A 20462-nucleotide genomic window follows, 5' to 3' on the forward strand; every position below is an offset into this window, starting at 1 on the left:
TGAGTAGTTTTTTCACAATTTTACAAAAAACAGGACCTTTCACAAAATGTCTGGACAGGCCCCAAAATAATAGCGATAATAATACTGATAATATGAAAATAATAATAATAAAATGATAATAATAACACTAATTAAAACTAATATAATAATTTGAAACGTCGGTGTTTAGGCGGTCGTGGATTTTTCTACAACATATAAATGGGTATATTGTTTGGTAAATAAAATACTAAATTTGAGATTTAACTTATAAAAATTTTAGTCCATTTAAAATAATTATATTTTTTACTTATAATTAGAGTTCGTAATAACTGTGAAGAACTTGGACTGTTTCACCATAAATGTTATTAAAAAAATTTCAGACCAGTTTTCTACCCCTAAAAATTCTATAAAAATAGTAGTGGGATTTTACGCAACTTGCATAATGATATAAAATCATTTTTGGCCAAAAGAATGTTTAATCCATTTATAAAAATAAAAATGTTACGCTGGTAAAAAAAAAAAAATTATGTATACGGCGTTTACGCAAAATAATTAAATAAATAAATACAATGTAAGAAATAAATCACGCCTTTGTTTATTTTTTATTTGCATTAAAATAAAATATCGTAAGTTTCTTTTTAAGATAAATAATTGCACATCAATAATTTGTTAGTTAAGCTATTTTCTAAATACAAAATCTATATTTCCATTAAAAAAAATAAATAAAACGTCTAATATGAACTTTGAAAGCGGTTATCAATAAAATCTGAAGACTGAGAAATACATTAGTTTTAGCTTGATTTTGTTTTATAAATAAGTTGCGACGTGCTTTTGTATGCAATTATACAAAATTTATAACATTGTTATTTTAAGATATCCAATAAATATTCTTTCCTTTATAATTACACTGATATTTTAACGCCTAGCCGCAACTCTCTGAATTTTGACAGAACGTTTAGATCTTTGCAAGTAAATAAAATGTGAAATGTAAAGTTTATTCTACTTTGAATTTTAAATTCATAAAAAGGTTGCTTGTTTCTTTGACAGTGTATTGTTCTACACGTCCTAAATAAATTAATCAAAGGAAGTTTTTATTTAAACATGCTATGAATAGTGAATAGCAGTGTTCAGTGACCCTTGAACCAAGCAAAAAGATGCATGAATGCCTAACCTTTTAAATACCATATCCGGCTCTCCCCTTTTCGTGTTTTATCGACCTTAGGTTCATATTTTTCGTCTTCTGCAGACGAATATATTATTAGGCGATCCTTGTTTATTCTATTCAAATGGACCTTAATGTCACACTTCAAGATTATGCTTCATAATGTCACATGAGTTTTCAGTTTTTGTCTCAAGTCATGAGAATGAATGGCATCGAACTTTAATCATGATAAATTAATGAGCAGTGAACTTTTTGCAGATAATATATAATGCTTCATAATATCATATGATTTTTCATATTTTGTCTCAAGCAATGTGAATGAATGGTATTGAACTTTAAATATCTAATGTTAATGAACCATGAACTTGTCATGACTGAGATTTGATCGATGATATCAGTTCTAGACTACATTAAACATACTATTTACATCAATTAATTTTTTTACTTTACTATGCCTATGGAATCAGGAACCAGTTTAGGAGAAACTGGGGTCCATAACAGCCTTTATCGTAAAGACGTACTCTTCACAAAGTAGTTCATAGTTAAAACAGACCGCACACAATTCATAAAATATTTTATTGTGAAAACAGTTCAAATGAATGATATCGAACTCTAAAAATGATATTTGAATAAACAATGATTTTTTGACATATGTTTTATCGTTGATATGAGTTCTATACTGTATTAAAAGTATTATTTACATCAATTGTTTTATCTATTTTTTTTTTTTAACTTATCTATCTCTTTGGAATCAGGGGCCAGTTTAGGAAAAAAATTTGATCCGTTAACCGACCCTCATGAAAGCTTCAATTGTAAAAACGTACCGTTTACAAAACAGTTTATCATTATAACGGACCTTTCACAAAATATTTTATTGAAAAAACTGACCCGTCACAAAATATTATATCGCGAAAACGTACCCTTAATTGAATGATACCGAACACTAAAAATGATATTTAAATGAACAATGAAATTTTCACAAATTTTTAATTGATGATATGAGTTCTGAACTACATTAAAAATACTATTTACATAACTTTTTTTTAACTATGTCAATGGAAATCAGAGGCTTATTTAGGATAAATTTGGGGCTGTTAACGGACCCTCCATAAAAGATTTTCTTAAACGCACTCTTCACAAAATAGTTTATCGTTAAAACGAAATTTTGCAAAATATTTTATCGAAAAAACTGACGCTTCACAAAATATTTTGTTGCAGAAACGGACCCTTCACAAAACTATTGTTTTGAAAAGTGTCATTTTTGAGTCAATAACATCTAAGATGACATAATGAATTCATAATTTTAATTCTAAAACTCCTAGAAAACATGTTTTTTCCTCACAAAACTAGGACCTAACTTAACTGTTACATATCCATCAATTATGTGTAGATTTTTCACAATTTAACTATAAACTTTAGGAATATTATTATATAAGGATTCTTCGTATGATTTTGTGTTCATTTTTTTAAACATTACAGTTATTTATTGAGTATTATATTTTCTGATTTTATCCATACAAAACTAGGGAGCTCTAAACATAAACTGAACAAATGTTACTTATAACTTAGGTAATATATCCTTTTCATTCAGTCTATTATAAGGAAGATATGTTGACTATTTTAAATTTAGGAAGATAGATTATAAGTCATTAGCAGAGAGGCCAACTTGTCCTGCTTTGTAAAAAATATTTTCTACCGGTAACGAAATTTAACCCTTTCTAAAGCCGTGGTAAGCGTACTTACCACCAATTTTTAAAGTCTATGTTAACTATTTTACCACTTTAAGTTTAGGTTTCCATTTGTTACTAACATCAGCTTTCTTGAAGTGCGTTTGAATAAAATTGGCAACCATTTCTTTAGTATAGGAAAACGTATACAAGTTATAAAATACATAATTATTTCTGAAGTTTGTATCATTTATAAAATTTATTTTATAAATAAGGAAAAATAAAAGTCAATAGGTTGTGGTAAATATACTTACCACCAAAAAAAATGACATTAAAATTTAAATTAATTTTTATAAGCTAAACGAGTTTTTCTTTTCTTATATCAATTACTAATCTTATATGAGTTTCAATCGCAAAAATTCTTTTATTTATCTATACTATAAATAAATGGCCCACTTAAGGGTTAAGTTAATTTTAGTTTAGTATTTTTCATTTTAAGACATTTTTCTACAACTACATTTCAAATATTTAAAGTGATCTAAATGCTGCTTAGTTGCACTTATCACGTGGTTACTCTTATGAAGAGTGGGGGTAATTATCCTTATTCCGCAAGTTTTACTTTTTGATTTGCTACCAATTTATTAACATTTTAGTTAGAAAGTGGAGTAATTGGCATCCCTACATTTACATTTAAAATAATAGTAAGTAAGTGGTAATCCTGACCACAAAACGTTTTGTGTTTAGAGATAAATCATTTAGCAACTATCTTGATATTTCCAATTATTATTTCCCTATTTTGAATTCTTTAAAACTGGAGTATTTTTCTCTGTTATCTTTTAAATTATTTATTTTGTAATTTATTCACATTGATTTTCAAGAAATGTTTCATTGAAATAATTTATCTCATGGACATTTCATAAATTAAAATGATTTACTATCCGAACCGAATCAGTATTAGGCAGTTTTCCCTTATGATAAAGCATAGGATAAACCTTACTTATTAAAATTTTTCTTTCAAGAATTATAATACTTAATATTAGTTTTCAAATTATTCACAACTTATTAAACGTAAGTCATGAGTTTTTTGTAACCTAAAAAAAGTGATTTCATCTGTATTACTTTAATAAATAGTAATATTTTACTCACTTTGCTTAATTTTTAAAGAATTAGAATAGAATCCTATTATCTAGGTGAAAATATTAGTGTTTATTTTATAAGCCTCAGAATGAAGACAGGAAAAAACTTGCCTTTAACTACTCCTGTTTTGCATATTAAAGAAGATGAAAAAAGGTTTCATATTCTGCCATCACGGCAATTTTGAAATTCCAAAATCAACTGCAGCATAATAAAGAAATGGAAGAATGGAAAAAGTATTCACGATCTTCTAAGATCGGAAACCCTAAGAAAAAGGTCACGCTATATTACATAAACATATGCAAGCTATTCAGAAACAAAACACATGTTATAGATCATATTTCTAATTTCATTTTAAATTTCAACCATGCGTTTGTAAGAATAACAACAATAATGATGATGGTTAGATGTGCTCTTATTTTTTGATGAAAAATATAAAGGAAAAAACTATCAAAATATTTAATTTGCTTTTTTTTTTTTTTAACTCCAACCAAAATGTGATATGTTAGACTTTTTGATATCTCCTACCTTGTCACAATCTGCAAACTGTTCCAATTTTCAAAGCCTTCCCTTCCAAGCGTAACATCATTTATGCTTGTCACCTAACTAGCCAAACGAAGAATGTAGAACTTATGCGTAACAAGTGGTCCAATTAAGATATATTTTTACGACACATTCGGTCCTAATTTAAAAGGATTCCTTTGCCACCAGACATCTTGGTAAATGGACCAATAATGTTACTTACAGTATTAAAAATTTTGAACTATGAAATTTTTTTTAATATATGCGATAAACTTGTTTAACTTGACACCTACTTTGAATCATAATATCTTTCAAATTAACTGCAATTTCTAAGATGAACCATATTATCAAATTTCTAAAACTTGATTACATGGCACGATGGCTCAATACAGTTAAATTTAACACCTTAAAGTTGTAGCAAATTTAAGGTGTTAACTAATCAAACCAAACTTTAATTTGGTTTGAGGTTCTGATATTATTGCTCAATGTTAAACTAATTTTTCAGGAAGTGTTGCCAGAGAAGAAGCATTTATACTCAAATTTATTTCCTAATTTCTATTTGTATTTTCTTTAACTGTCAAAAACCAATGCGCATGATTAATAAACACTATTAATCTAACTACTTATAAAGTTAATGTGCTTAACGTGAAAAGTTAAACACGAAAAATGAAAACAGGAAGGGAAAAAATGTTTATTTAGTGAAATTCGATCATACAAAAATTACAGAAAAGGTACTCAATTTCTATTCATTCTAAACAGAATTAGGCCTTCTTTTTCTGAAATATAAGATGGCAACTTTCCCCAAGTACAAGGTCAGTTTTCACTGAAGGGATTCATCAGGCGATTGGAGCCAAGTGCATTTGCAAACCAACGGCGAATGTCACGAGTCCTTAAGTCCACAGAGAATGCAGGTGAAATATTCTTACTTCTCTTGTTTTTAAGGCGAAATTTGAACACCTGCTTAGGTTTATCTCTGATTACGAAGAAGTCTCTGGGCCGCAACCTAAAAGCCTTAGAAGAGAAGTAAATTCTAGCAGTAGTTAGATCCTTATTGATTCAGAACACAGTGTTTAAGAATCTTGAGTATAGAATAATTGTTCTGGTTGCTAACAGGTGTAGGCATCATTGTTCATCAGCATGTAAGTTACGGAAATTTTTGAACTCATGTAAGTTTTAAAGCTTTGTATCTGTTTGCTCTAACTCTTCAGTTGAAAAAGACGAAAATTTATTAAAGTGTTGCATATTTTGTAAAATTATTTATACTTGTCTACAGCGTTTTTAATAAAAGGCAATGTAGCATTTTATCCTGGTAAACAAGGATGAAATATATGATGACTAGATATAAGGATACAGGCATTTTTTTCTTCCATCACTAGTGTTGTAATGTAAGACGAATTAGAAAAATCGCCATTTTTTTTATTTAGAAAAATGGATTATTCCATAAGCAAACTGAGGATCTCATTAATTCTAACTTTTTCGATAGAATTACTGAGATCCTCAGATGTCTAGTTCAAAGACCAAATCCTAATTGCCTGAATATTTTCTCTAGAATTATGAGAGTATTTTGTTCCAAAGAGTTTTGTTTACTTGCTTTATTACGAACCTGCATTATTTAAACGATAGTTTGTTACAAGTATCACTACTAAAACGGGCATAAATCTTATGAAACAGTAATTAAAAAATACTAAATTAAGGGAATATATGTTATAAGGTTTCACTGTTTAGTTCTGAAATAGATATTTATAAAACAATAATAAATCTCATTTTCGATTTTCACATGGTCCTTAGAAAAATTGGTTATAATTTTTTTTCTCATTTACTAAATTTGTAGGAGAATTTGAAAATTTCTGAACAGGATTTTTCTTAAAGTAATATAATTGAGTAATAACTATTTAAAGCATGAAATCAAAGTTAAATTCTTAATTAAAAATAATGAAATTGTTTTTTCAAAATTTTGTATTATAGTAGTAGTTTAAAAAGCATTTTTTCCAGTAATTTAAAAATAAAAAATATTTAAAAAAAAGAGTTGAAAAAGTGGTATAAAAACTATTTCATCTGTTTTCGAAAGAAATGACTAATTCGTTAAAATGTATGATGTAAGATCACTTATTATCCGGAAAAAGTAAATAGTGGTAGATATTTTTAAACTAGAAATAGTAAAAGCTTTATGATTTTACTTTCACTTTGCTTTCAAAAAAGCATATCTATAATAAATTAGCACGTAATTGGGTATAAGGTAAAATTTACGGTCGCAAAAAAGTTAAAGGGCGACTAAATATAAAATATGGCGATTAAAAATTTGTCTGTTCATCGCCACTCGATCGCCACTTTTCTCGTCGAAAATGCACGTTCTAAAACACGTGCTTCTAGTTTCTCCATTTATTCATTAAGTGGAAAAGTTGTGATCATTCCCCGACTGTTATGATTATTTTATGTTGGATCAAAGTTTCAAGTGGGGAGGGGGCAGAATTTTATTAATTAAAGATGTCATTCGAGTTAATTTAATATTCAGTTTGTTTTTAAAAATATTATGACCGATAATATTTAAAAGTAAGCTAATTAATAAAATTTCCTCGTTATGATTATAATTATTTAAGATTTATTTCTTTGAAATCATTAGTGTAGCGAAAAAACTTATGTTTGCTAAACATAAATTTTACATTCGTTTAAAATAATTTGTTGGTTCAAAAACTCAAACTCAAAAATTTTATTAGTTTTAAACGTTATAAATGATACTTAAATGTTTAAATGCCAACGTTCTATTTTTTGAACATCTCTATTACGAAATATTAAAGACTGGTAACTCAAATCATTCATTCTTAGCACAGATATTAGAAAAAACTAAATATTCCTTTCAACCAAACTGTATTAATTATATAAAATTATACATCGTGCGATCAATGCATCTTTTTTGAAATCAAACAGTTGTTGCATTTTCTGACAAAATTAGTAGCCTAGCTGAAGAAAATTTCTGTTCAATTTATATTCAGACATTCTACCAGGTTTTTCATTCAAGCACTTTTTCCATTTGTGCAAAGTAGGAGTCCGGTTTGTAAGTGGTAATATTTTACAAAAACCTCCGTTGAAACGACAGGCAATTTTTTTCTCTCATTTATATGCTTTTCTTATTTTCTGAAATTCTTTTCTTAAGAAATGCTTTTCAGTAATAACGTCAATAGTTTTTTTTTAATAGTTTAGAATCGATATTGTGGTCACTATAAAAATTGATACTTCTGGCTCTTTGGGAACACCTCCTAGAAGAGAGAAGGCCTCAGCACGGACCAATTCAGTAATCCCAGTCCGACGTAACGAGCATAAACTTCGCAATGGATGTAAATAAGAAGGAGGTCACTACGTTCGGGCTACTAAGCTGCGCAGTGGGGGGGGGGAATACGAAAGATGTCATTAGGTTTGGACTACTAAAGGATCAAATTGTTTATAGTAACCAGTGCTGAGGTTTTCTATCTTCTAGGAGGCCTTTGGTCGGTAAAAAATATTCCTAATTTTGCTTTATATATTTAGAATATAACTGGTAATTAGTTTTGGTCGTCATGTATACTTTACTGTTACCGAAAGTATGCTAAAATTGAAATTGTTTTACTGTCTGTTATTTTTTTCTTTCTGAGTAACAATTAGCCCCTTCTGTTTGCTTACCATGCCGACCAACAAAAGGAATGAAAAATTCCTCCTAAGTTGAGTGATTCTACTTGATTTTTGATTAATGAATTTTTTGATTGATCTCTTAAAATTGGAGGAGGGATATAAATCTTTTAGTCGAATCCGCTTTCGATTCTATCTCCCCCCAATTTTGATGGGTTCCACAAACAAGCTGAAATCAAAATTTTTTGTTGTCTCAAAAGTTTTAAAACATAAAATATAAATTAATGAAAATGTTATTGCTCCTCAGAGAATAACTCTATGTAAAGCTAAACTAAAATATTGACAGAATTCAAGTTTTTTGTGTGTTTAATTTTAATCAAAAAATTAAGTTCTTTTTCGAAATAGAATTCATTCAATGCTTTTTTTTTTGTACAGACTATATTCAACCCGCCAACTTTACTTACTTTTTATCTAATTTGTTACATTAAATGATAATGAGATTTGTTTTTTGAGGTTGTCACATTTTTGACGTTTACTCTACATTCCAATTATATTTTATCTTTTTCTTTTAACTACGTAAGCTCTTGATTCTACATCATTGGCCTCCATCCACGAGATTAATTTATTTAACACATTGACAATTACAACAATTTATAAGACATATGAAACAAATTTACCAATTACGAACAATCGACCTATTTTAAATAAATAAATGTATTTTTTTTGTTTAAGTTTGCATTTCATTTTATATCATAAAAATTAATTAGCTTTAGAAAATGAGAAGAGGTTTGTTTGTTTCAGAGGCTTAGTTTTTACTAAAAATTTTTTTTTTCTATTTAACTTTCAACTGTAAAAATATATCATTGACTGCATGTTCTTTAGCGCACTCTGAATTCTGCCAATATCTTTTAAAGATAGTAAAAAAAAATCCCTCACTAAACAAGACCCACTTATAAATATTTTGAATATATTTGAATCTACTTATTTGCTTTGTTAATATTTTTTGTTTCGATATTTTTTCATGTTTCCATATTTTACCTTTTCTGTATTTGATGCTGAGGTTTGCCAGGGAGAGGTTTTGATTATCTCTCCTAAAGGTTTTGTACCGCCCTAAAGTGGTCGATACACAGAGGTGGGTCTTTCCTGGTGTTTTCTTGGGAATTTTTATTTCATGTTAACTGAAATTTAATTCATGCAGTATTTTACCGTTGCTATATACTTTTAATTTTGAAAAGACCAAACTTTGAGAAATATTGCGTAATATCAATCTTTTCAATCAGGGTGCGTAGCCAAATTATTCAACAAAAAATAAGCACCTTTTAAGCACTCAAAAAATATTTTTAAGAACTTCAAAAAATATACTTAGGCAGGGTAGTCAGGGGTTAATAAAATTAAGGTATTGTTTTTGACAATGGTGTTTTCATACGCTATGGACTGACAATATGTCAAAATATATTGGAGTTGAATTAATTGTGAAAATGTTAAATAGAACAATGTGAACATAATTCGTAGCGAAAATCAACATGGTAAAGGAAAAATCTCATTTTGAAAAAGGGAAAATTAATCACTTTTTAAAAACACTCAATGAAAAAAGCACTTTGAAAGGCTTTTAAAAAACGAAAATTGAAAATAAGCACCTTTAAGCACTTTTTAAAAACGCTACGCACCCTGTCAATGGATTTGCAATATTATTACGTCCCGTACGTAGAAGTAAAGATCGTATATAAAAGTAAAGATGGCACCAGGAGGACAAGTCATTAGTCACTTCCTAATCATAAACTCTATGCAGGGAATATGTGCCTTCTTATATGTTTCTTCTTATTCTTTACAATGAATACTCGTTTTTTATAAATAAAAATAATTATACAATTTTATAAAAAGATTAAAAAATACATATATAAGTCTATTTATCCATGTTGGGAAAGTTCTGGTGTCACCCGTGGTAGGTATGATAATATGAACCACGTATGCAATATGATCTCCATGAATATTTTACACAATTTGAACTGTTTAGTAACTTATACCTTGTTTAACTATTGCTTTCTGGTTCCATTATAAATGCTAATTTTGCAACTATAAAAGGCCATTATAGAGGATATAAGTACTGGAGAACTTCTTGCGAACTAAGGTATTTAATGCAAGTCTGACACGATATGTTACTCATTGTTAAATTTTTCTGTTGTACCGATTAGGAAAATTCTCTTAAGAGTACGCCACACTGCTGGAGAAATTTTTCATGTCATATTCTGTTTCATCTCCTTTGGAATTTGAATATTTAAAGTTTAGAGAAGAGTGAGTTTAGAGGATCCTAGAGTAAATCATGAAGTTTCATATTCTGAAAAATAATGTTCTCAAAATGTCAAAATGCAAACAAATAATGGCATAACTTTTACAATGCTTAATTCTGAGTAATCTTGGTATAATTACTTTGCATTCTGATATTTTTTCAGCATTTTAAACTTCATAGTTTATTCTACCTAAACTCAATTTTTTTTTAACTTTGCATTTTTAAATATGGCGGAATAGCTCCCTCTTAAGAGGTGTTTCCCTTTTTTCTTTTTAATTCGTTCTTTTCTGATGATTTGATTGGAACGTTGCTCCGTCTATTCAACGCTGAAACGTCTTTTCACAGAAACGCCGTTCTGGCTTGATCTGACTCACTTCAACCGCAAACAGCAATGAATCCACTCACGAAGAAAGATCACTGCACATCTATATTTTTTATTTTTTTTAAGAAACTTCAAATAGTTTTCTTTATCAAAACAATTGTGTTTATAAATAAATATACCGACCTTATTTGCAAGCAGCACCTGGCAGTTTGAATAAAATGCAAAACACGTGGTTATGAAGCACGTTTGATACACGCTTAAGTCGAGATAAAGTTGATGATAGAACTCAGTCTACAGAATCACTCGATTACTTTTTCCGAAATAAATCAATATGATAACACAGTTATTGTATTTCATCCTTCAACTTTGAAAGTTTAAATATGTGACTCAGTCTCATATGAGGAATTTTAATTCCAATCACTATTTACAATCAGTAATCCATCAAATGTTTTTAATTTTTACCTCCTTAGGGGCCATTCAAATATTACGCAAGCAAATTTTTAGTGGTTTTAAACTTCTTAGTTATAGCAAAAATATGCAAATTGTGAATTCTTTCCAGACCCATGCTTAATTAAGTTGTAAAATGTCAAACTTCGGTCACAAAACGAAGGCGTTTAAGCTCCGTAAAGAGCATAGTATAGATGGATTTTAAGTAAAATTCTGTTAAAATAAATATAGCACATTATCCTTTAAAAAAATTTGCCTCAATCTGACTTATTTATCAGATTGTCTTTTATGTAACTCCAGACAAGCCATGACTGCTGCGCATTTGGACACGTGCTCTGCACTAACAGACTTTGACTGTATTGTTAAGAAGTACTGGAGAGTTAGAAGCCTAATGACCTAATAGTCAAAGGCTGGCATTTGTTTAATAATAATAATAATTTTTCAAAAAAAAAATTCCTGCACCTAAAATATTTTTATTATTGAAATTTTTAGCTCGTCATCTTTCATTAAATAATGCACTGAAAAAATTGTATAATGAAAATAATTTAAGAAGCACCATAAAAATACATTTTGCTATTTTGAACAGATGGATATAAAAAATTATTGCAGCCAAAATAAATAATTTTTGTTTCAAAACAATAGAGACATCATGAAAAAGCGCGTGAAATTTTTTGTAATTTAATGCAGTTAATATAGTATGTATTTAAATACGAGTACATATAATTATTATATAAAGTCGGTAATTTAATGCAGTTAATATAGTATGTATTTAAATGCTCTTATATTCTTCTATGTATTAAAACTAAAACTATATTTTTTAAATTCTTCTTTCAGTTTTAACCCAACTATCCAAAAGAAAGCCTCAAAAACATTATCTGCATGGAACAAAACCAAGTCGCTTAACCCATTTATCCAAAAGAAAGCATCAAAAACATTATCTGCATGGAACAACACCAAGTCGCTGAAATCGAAAACAGAAATGAAAAAGAAGAAGAAATTGTTTCCAGCAGTCCCGATTCCGGGATCAATGTGTCCTACGAAGACGGGAGGAGCTCTGCGCAAAGTGACGTACATTCCGAAAAAGCTTCGAACGCAGAGAAGCGAATCCTTGGTCAGCAAAGTGTGGTACAACCGAACTCTCTGTACCCTTTCTATTATAAATATCCGGACAATCGGAAGCTGACTCTTCTTAAATCTCTTAGCCAGGACAGTGAGTACTCGTTAGATGCGTCACTTTTCGACGCAGAGGGATTCTTGCAAGAAATGGGATTCGCTGGATCGTGTGATCCGATTATTCCGGACAGATTTTTGCCTTCACTTATCCAGAGGCTTTCACAATTCCCAGAAACAGGTTAGTAACTTCTTTCTTTATGGATTTTAAGAATTTCACGAACTGTTTCTGTGACAGAAGTTAACAATGTTAACGAAACCTACAGGACGATAACGTAATGTAAGAACCTTCAGAATGCTAACTAGACATCGATACCCGCAGACCGATAATGAAATATTAACACATAAAAAACTTTAACAATATTCTCGAATGTATTTACAATCGAATTATGTTAAGAATAAGTAATGAGGATAAGTAGTAGTCGTTTAGAAATTTCCTTTAAAAGTTGGAATTGTATCATAAATTAAACAAAAAAAAATATGACAAACAAATGAGAGAAGAAAATGATTACTAGATTCAGGAATATTTTTTCTGCAAAAGAATTTTGCTCTACATTTTTTAACATGTTTCTTCCTCATGTCTGCTACAATATCAAAATTTCTCTATGAAATCTGTATTTACCTTGCTAAAATGAAGGAATACTTAAACATTCGATTTAAGCCTACAAGTCCTTTTTAGAAGTAGCATCAATTGCGAGTGTCTCAAGAAAATTTAGAAATACATACTTTATTTCCGTTTGCAAATCACCATTTAAAATGTTGATTCAATTGCTTATTTTATAATGCTATAAAATGTGTGTCAATATATAATATAGATATGTCGAATGTAAAATGTTGGAACAAAAAAAAAAGAAAAGAAACATACATTTAAGCTAAATTTATGCATAGAATTTGACCTTAAATTCAATGACATAATAGTTCACCTAGACATTTAACATAAATATCCAACTTTTATTATATCTTTTATCATTTAAACAAATATAGACTACTTAAAATTTGCTTGTTTTTTATATTTAGTGTGCATTTTTCACCAAGAATATTTCATAATATATCGTTTTATGAATTAAACAATTATATTTTTTTTACGCGAGATACTGGTATTGTGTTTGATAGTTAATGCATGATGCTAGACTCAATTATTAAAGAATGTTAAAAATTGATTCTTAGATGCATGTTAAAGAACGACGGAAAAAATATCACATTTTGACTAAATGTGTTTAGCGCCTCTCTCCGGTAATAAGTTTAACTATTGCGGTTATCACTGCATTAAAAATTTGTTAATTTTTTTCAGAAATGGAAAGTTTAAACGACCGAATTGTACAGTCCATCGGTTGCTTCCGGAGAAAAGAAGGTAAAAGAAGACTCTTTAGAAACCTTAGTATTGGTAAAGATTCTCAAAGTGATCCATCTCACAGAGGTAATTTATCTTGTCCCAACAATTATCCGTTGCTGCGATCGAACACAGGACCTGCTGCATTTTCCTTCGATGACCCATCTTCTGTTAATGAGTCAACCGAATCATCTCGTTACAGCAAACTTATTTCTAATGATAGCAACAATTCATCGTTTGCAGAAGATGATCTTTTCCCTACTAGTCCTATCGCAATACTTGTCTCGGCTGCTAGCATCGATGCAGATAATGAGGAAAATATTTTGGAAGAATCACCATCATGTGACGTGCTTTCTCGGGATTTTCAGACGAGTTGTTTAGAAAATTCAAACCAACCAACGGTCGGAGGAAAAGATGATGGTGAAAGTGGTAGTGTTTCAGTTGTTGTCGAGCAAAAAATTCAGGAAGACGCTAGTTTGGAAGATTCGTCTTCCAAACTAGCTGATACACTTAATTTAGATTTCTCATCCAATGAAATAAATAATGATTCTTTTTCTAAAGCTATTGTTAAGGAGGAGCAAAGTGAAGTACGTGTTCAGCTAAAAGAGTTCGAAAATGCTGAGATATCGCAGACCAACGCAGACGATTTCTCAGTCGACAAGAAACCCTTGGATTGTTCTTTTCAGACATTTACTGATATAGACGAATCTATAAAACCTACAATAATTAAACAGCCGTTAAGGCGATTGTCAGAGGGTTCATTTTTTAATTTGCGAAATTTCTCCATGACACGAGAGCTGAAAACTAGCGATTTTTCTAAAAACTTTAATGACAACGTTTTTGAATCTTTTGAAAAACCAGATGAAAGCGATAGCGTCAACACAGAATCCGTTAACGTAGATTCTTCAATAGAATTTTACGACTCCTCTACATCGGTTAGTGTGAAAGATGATTCTGAATCTTTTCATGATGCTCATGAGCAAGAGTCAGTTGTGCCAATAGGATATGAAACGCCATCTTCAATAGAAATGTGCAGTCCAGCAACTGTGAGCAACTTGGCTGACTCTTCCAAAAGAAGTAAGCCTAAATACACACGAGATGATTCGTTATCTAACTTCTTGTCATCTATGCTGAACACTAACGACGAAAGTTTATCACCTACCTCTCCCACAGCTAGTCACGTTTTCACTTTTGATGCTAAAGCAACGAATAATGAGCGCAAAAACAGTGAAACATTTTTTGATTACACTACCCTGCTTAATGATAGCTCTTTGAAAAATGTTCCAGATAAACCAACTGTTACAGTTTCCCAAAAAATTAAAAACGAGAGTTCTAAACTTCTAAGAAATGCTGAAAAGGACAAATTACCCAACCGGAAACGTCGTCTTTTGCGTAGGATGTCCTCTTCGCTTAACTATGGGGATGAAGAAGTACCTCCTATTGTTCCAGAACCAATGAAAAATCAAGGTTGTACTTCATCTAGTTTTTCTCCACCGACAAATTTCATGCAATCTAAGCAGCCGATTCGTGGTACTTTTTCTGCCCCTATGATCTCGAGTTGTCCAATTATATATCCATGCTGCTGCTTACCGGCGGTGAATGTGTCTTCCTTTTATGGTTGCCAAAGTGACGATATTCAAAATTCCTGTGATAGCCCCTACTGGTCGTCTAGATGGAATAGCACTGCAGATAACCACGAAATAAAGACACAAACATCACTGCCTAACAGAAAATATAAAAGAAGCCATAAGCGAGGTAGATACCTTTCTTGTCCCGTTTCTATGAACGATTATGGTTGTAATACATGTCTTCATCAACGAAATCTTTCAAAATCAACTCAAAATTTGTGTACAGAAACGACAAATGATTTTCGCCATTATCCAACGAACTTCCATTCGAAATCTTTTACTATACCCCGATGTAGTGAGTGTTTTTCTAGATATGGAGTAAGAACAAGTTCTAAAGAATATTTATCGGATCCACAGAATTCAGAGAGCATTCGAAACGTCCCAAGAGATTATTGCAATCCATCTTATTCACGCCCCCTGAGTCATGACGTGAATTTTTCTTATAAACTCAGAAACAGTCATCCCATACACAATAAATGGAGCTCAACGCCGGACGTTCGGTACGAGTACTCTAAAATGTCGAACTGTACTACTAATTCATGTGATTATAAAAGCTGTGATACACGAACCAATGTCTCTGATAAACTATCAAACGAATATACCTACCACTCTCCAGTTTCTAGACAAATAAATTCCTCTAAACATACTGCTTCACCAAAATCAGGAGATTTCGGTTTGAATAGATACAAAGTGTATCCGTTTCCAAAGCAAAGAACTTCTGTAGTTAGAGATCTTCAAGACAAATCTTCCTTACGCAATACACAGTTCCTATCTTCCTCAAAAAATGAGTTGAATAACGAAACATTACGCCAAAATTTGTCGCCATCTAGTCAATATATAAATAGTGAAACAAACTATCGAAGAACTATGCCCCTCAGAGCTTGTAACTCATATCCACTTCAAGATAAAGACAATTCGGAAGAGGATCTGAACTATAATTTTCAAAATAGACGATCGTCTTACGTGGACGAGCGCAGTTTTCAAGACTCTAACGACTCTGCTTTCTTTCGTAACAACAAGCGCGAGGTTTTGATGGAGAAAAAAATTCGCGTCTTTTCGAAATTTCTTACCAATTTAGGGAATCTTTCCAAATCGATATCAAATGATAAAAACGATAATAATCGCAATAGCACGAGTGAACAGAAGTGTCACGACTTCGCCCCTCTTGATAAGACAATGAGATCCTACCTTTACAGTAATCAGGATAAGCATTTAAAGCCTGATAAATGCAAGACGTCGTCACCGGAATTCGGGAAATTATTAAAAATTTTGAATTCTATGGAGTTGAATAAAAGTGCGACAGATGTCGAACTGCCGAAGGAAGATAGTAGTGTTTTTCATTGTGTGAGTCCAATTTATGAAAACAGTGTTTCCTTGGAGCTTAGTGATAACAGTCAAAGTCCTCAACATCATGTTTTCACGCCAATATCTTACACCTCTTCTGTATCCATGATCATTAATAATGATGATGATTCTAAAGATTCTACACACAGGTATATTTTACATTTTCTTCTATTATAATTATTCATATTATAATATTTACTAGATAATACGCATAGAACTATTCTCTCATTAGTATTAGAAATGGTTTAATTTTTTAATTGATTTTCAAGTCAGTAACCCTTGATAATTTTGCTTACATTTTTTTTTTTTTTGAAATTCGAAGATTAAAAGGTTTAATATACCAAATAAACCTTTTTTTAATTAATAATGATAAATAAACTATTAAAATGTATTATTTTTATTTTATAACCGTTGTTGAACAACCGACCCAATTTAAGGTTTACGGCTACTAATATTCAACTCCGTAGCCTTGTAATTTTGAACCGAATCTAGAAGATAAGGGAACTCCTGGATCAAATATTTGGAGAAATTTGCCTTCGTGGAGAACTTTTTGATGGAACTAATCCGCATTTGCGTAACATGGGGAGGAAAATCATGAAAACATTCCACGGTTAGCCTGACTACAAGGGAACTCTAATTCATAATCCGTCTACCACTGAGGATATTTTAAGTCAGCACTGTGGTCGGTGCGAGCCGAGTGCTGAATTCAAATCGACCAGCTATCGCTGGAATCGGACCCGGGTCACCTCATTGGGAGACGAGTGCTCTATCTCCTTTGCAACCACGGCTCTTATATTTATTATTAAAAAGTTACTTATTAATACTTAATAACATAAATTTACTAACTCTCATTTATTTAATAAATTAGTTCTCATAAGTAAAACAAATGGCATTATTAAAATAATAGCGATTAATTAAATTAATTATATTTTACAGTAATTGAACTAATAAGTATTGATGGAATGGAATTACATTGCAATAATTATGGTAATTTAATTCATTCAATATAGATAAAAATTAAATAATTAAAATTAATAAAAGTCTAGTTATAATAAACGCGATATTTGAAAATAAGAAGAATGCAGATTTTTTTAGGAAAGGATTTTTTAAATGATAATTTTGGAATTCTTTTTCCTTCAATAATTTGAATCGAATCACTAGTTTTCAATCAAAGAACTAGATCTTTTGTGGGCATATTATTACCGTTACAACTAGAATTAATCTCCATATTATTACTGCAGGAATATCATTCATGGTAATTTTGACCACTTTTTAACTAACTAGAGTTCTAAGATCTCCACTGGTTCTCTGTGTCTGTTGACAATACAAGTTCTAATCGTTTTCTGACTACCACAAAGATAATTTATCACCTAAGGCAGAAATGGGCAATTGTTTTCGTGAAGGGGTCATTTTGTGGAAGTGAGGGTTCAGGATTGAAATTGCTTGTAGAGATTCTCATTACAGTCTATGCAAAAGTGCTAAATTTACAGAAACTGGGATACTATCGAAAACGTTGTGGGTGTATGCCCTTCCACCTATACCACTATCCTATCCTGTTTATAGCGAATTTTTCTGATTAACTTGCTGGATCAAGCACACAAAAAAGAAAAAAGCTCTTAGCCGGCTGTATATGGCCCACAAGCAGCTATTTGTCCACCCTTGATCAAGGGAATTTATTATTTTTGTCGATATCTTTTCTCATGAATTTATCGATAATTAAAACTTTGATAATAAAAAATAAGAATTCAAAAAATACGTTTTTAGTAAACTAAAAGAAAAAAAAATTTTTTGTCAGACAAAACGAAAAACGCAAGGAGAATAGTTTTCGGAATGAACACTTATCGTCTACCCTTTTCGAAAATTCTTCGAAATTTTCTCTTTGTCAATGTACTTGAGAAATGCAGTTTTTAAAATTTTTATTTCAATTTATTATTGTTTCATGATATTTCTCTTAAATGTGCATAGTACCGTTTTCTTGTACTTTTTATTTATAATAAAATTCTTTCTCTATATTCAAATATCATAATATATCACGAACATCAAATACTGCGCCTTTGCCGCAGTTTTGGATGTTCAAATTTACGTTACATTTTTTTTCTGCACAAAACCTGTAAGACTTGAACTTACAAAGGTCTGTAGAAAAAATGTACAAGGAATATGCGATGAAAGTTATAAAGTAAAGGTTTGAAAGTTAGTACAATTTACTTTTCTTCACGAATTTTTTCACACTTTTTTTCGTTGTACTATTAAGATTTCAAAACTTCAAATTACAAAAAATGTGCAGAAAAAAGTACGATGGAATAAAAAATTCTTATGTTCCTTAATTAATTCATGAATGTTAAACTTATAATAAAAATGATAATAGTAATATTGTTAACTACCCTTAATTTTTCGCTTCCAAAAAAAAAATAAATAAATAAAAACGTTCGAATTCGTAGGCACGTCGATAAAGCAAGGATAAAAAGAAGTAAATGTAAATATACTGTTTTTTATCTTTTTTCAGAATTTTTCCTTCCAACAATAAAAACCAGCTATTATTCATTCAGGTGCTTAAAATAAGAATAAAATCACGATAATACAGAATGTCATGAATCGTTTTTTTCCCGTCGTGTTTGTCATTCATTCATTAGGAAATACTTGCGTAACAGAATAATAATGTAGATGTCATATTTACTCAGGAACTCCTGAAATGTTGTTACCTATGCCGATATTTAATTGTTTCACATTTAATTCTTTAATCCTCTTAAGTTAATAAAGTGCAAGAATTCTTCAAAAATACTTAAAGTTAAGATAGAATTTTTGAACTGATTTATGTATTTTTTGATTTGTTTTTTAATTATTAGGTCAGATAAAGAGAGTGTGAGCCAATCACTGAAAGAGGAAAGTCGAAATTTGTCTAGAAGGAATAGCAATATTCACCGATATTCATTACAGGTGAGTAATAATTTATCACAAAAACTCATTGGTTATAAAATTAAAAAGTAAAATGTAAAACTTAATGTTAACACTTAACTAATGTTAACACTTAACTAATGTTAACACTTAACTAAATGTTAACACTTAACTGTTAACAAATGTTAACAGTAAAATGTTAACATTTCTATTGAATTTTCGTATTTAAATTTTTTTTCGTATAATTTTGACCATACCTTCATATAAATAAATATAACATATACATAAATGTAAAATAATTTTACGATAATATGGGGCCTCACTAGCCTAGATGTCTCGCCGTTCCGCCGAACGCTCTGTAGCTAGAAGGTAGCGGGTTCGAATCCCGCCACAATCCTGGATGTATCTTTGTGATGTTCTTCTCTAATTTGAGCTATCTTTTCTCTAACTTGAGATAGGCTTCTAAACCGCATCTGTAATGAGCGCTTAAGCCTACATTTATGGGTGTTTAAATAAACTAATATAAATAATAATTAGACAATGGAGAAAATAAAGTAAGCAAACATGCAATTTTGTAAATTAATAAGCCTTAATAACTTTATAATTCTGTAAGAAACTTTTTTCTAATGTCATATACATTTTGAAAAGTTTTAAAAGTCCTAAAAATTATAATTGTTTTTTGATGAGCGTTATGGCATACGAGTAAATCCATCCATTACGAAATTTCTCCCTCTATTTCTCATGCACGTGTATTTTCCGGGCTATAGTGTTCAAAAGTGACACGTCAAAAATATTAAAACAATCTATTCCTTATACTCAGAATCATGTTTATCTATACACCAGATGGCAAAACTAGATTATTTATTCCGTGTTTAGAGATAACTAGTTTATTTTAAACTAGATGTGAACACTCATTACTTTAAAGTAGATGTAAAAACATGTATATTTGCTATTAGCCAAAAATTATATATATATATA

General features: G+C 30.2%; 1 protein-coding gene across 5 annotated transcripts in view; it reads left to right on the forward strand.

The window, feature by feature from the left end:
• LOC107455284 (serine-rich adhesin for platelets) overlaps positions 1-20462 on the forward strand; it is a 74160-nt gene that overhangs the window by 22323 nt on the left and 31375 nt on the right. For 3 of the 5 annotated variants that reach the window (XM_043046951.2, XM_071177275.1, XM_043046950.2), the window contains exons 2-4: positions 11955-12471; positions 13582-16741; positions 19436-19526. In XM_043046951.2, the coding sequence (XP_042902885.1) occupies positions 12063-12471; positions 13582-16741; positions 19436-19526 (3660 nt within the window). In that variant the 5' untranslated portion in view covers positions 11955-12062. Of the gene's footprint in view, positions 1-5474; positions 5631-11954; positions 12472-13581; positions 16742-19435; positions 19527-20462 lie in introns of those variants that run through there. The other 2 variants (XM_043046952.2, XM_043046949.2) reach the window with 2 other exon arrangements.

The sequence above is a fragment of the Parasteatoda tepidariorum genome, chromosome 2 (assembly GCF_043381705.1).
Source record: "Parasteatoda tepidariorum isolate YZ-2023 chromosome 2, CAS_Ptep_4.0, whole genome shotgun sequence".
Lineage (NCBI taxonomy): Eukaryota > Metazoa > Arthropoda > Arachnida > Araneae > Theridiidae > Parasteatoda > Parasteatoda tepidariorum.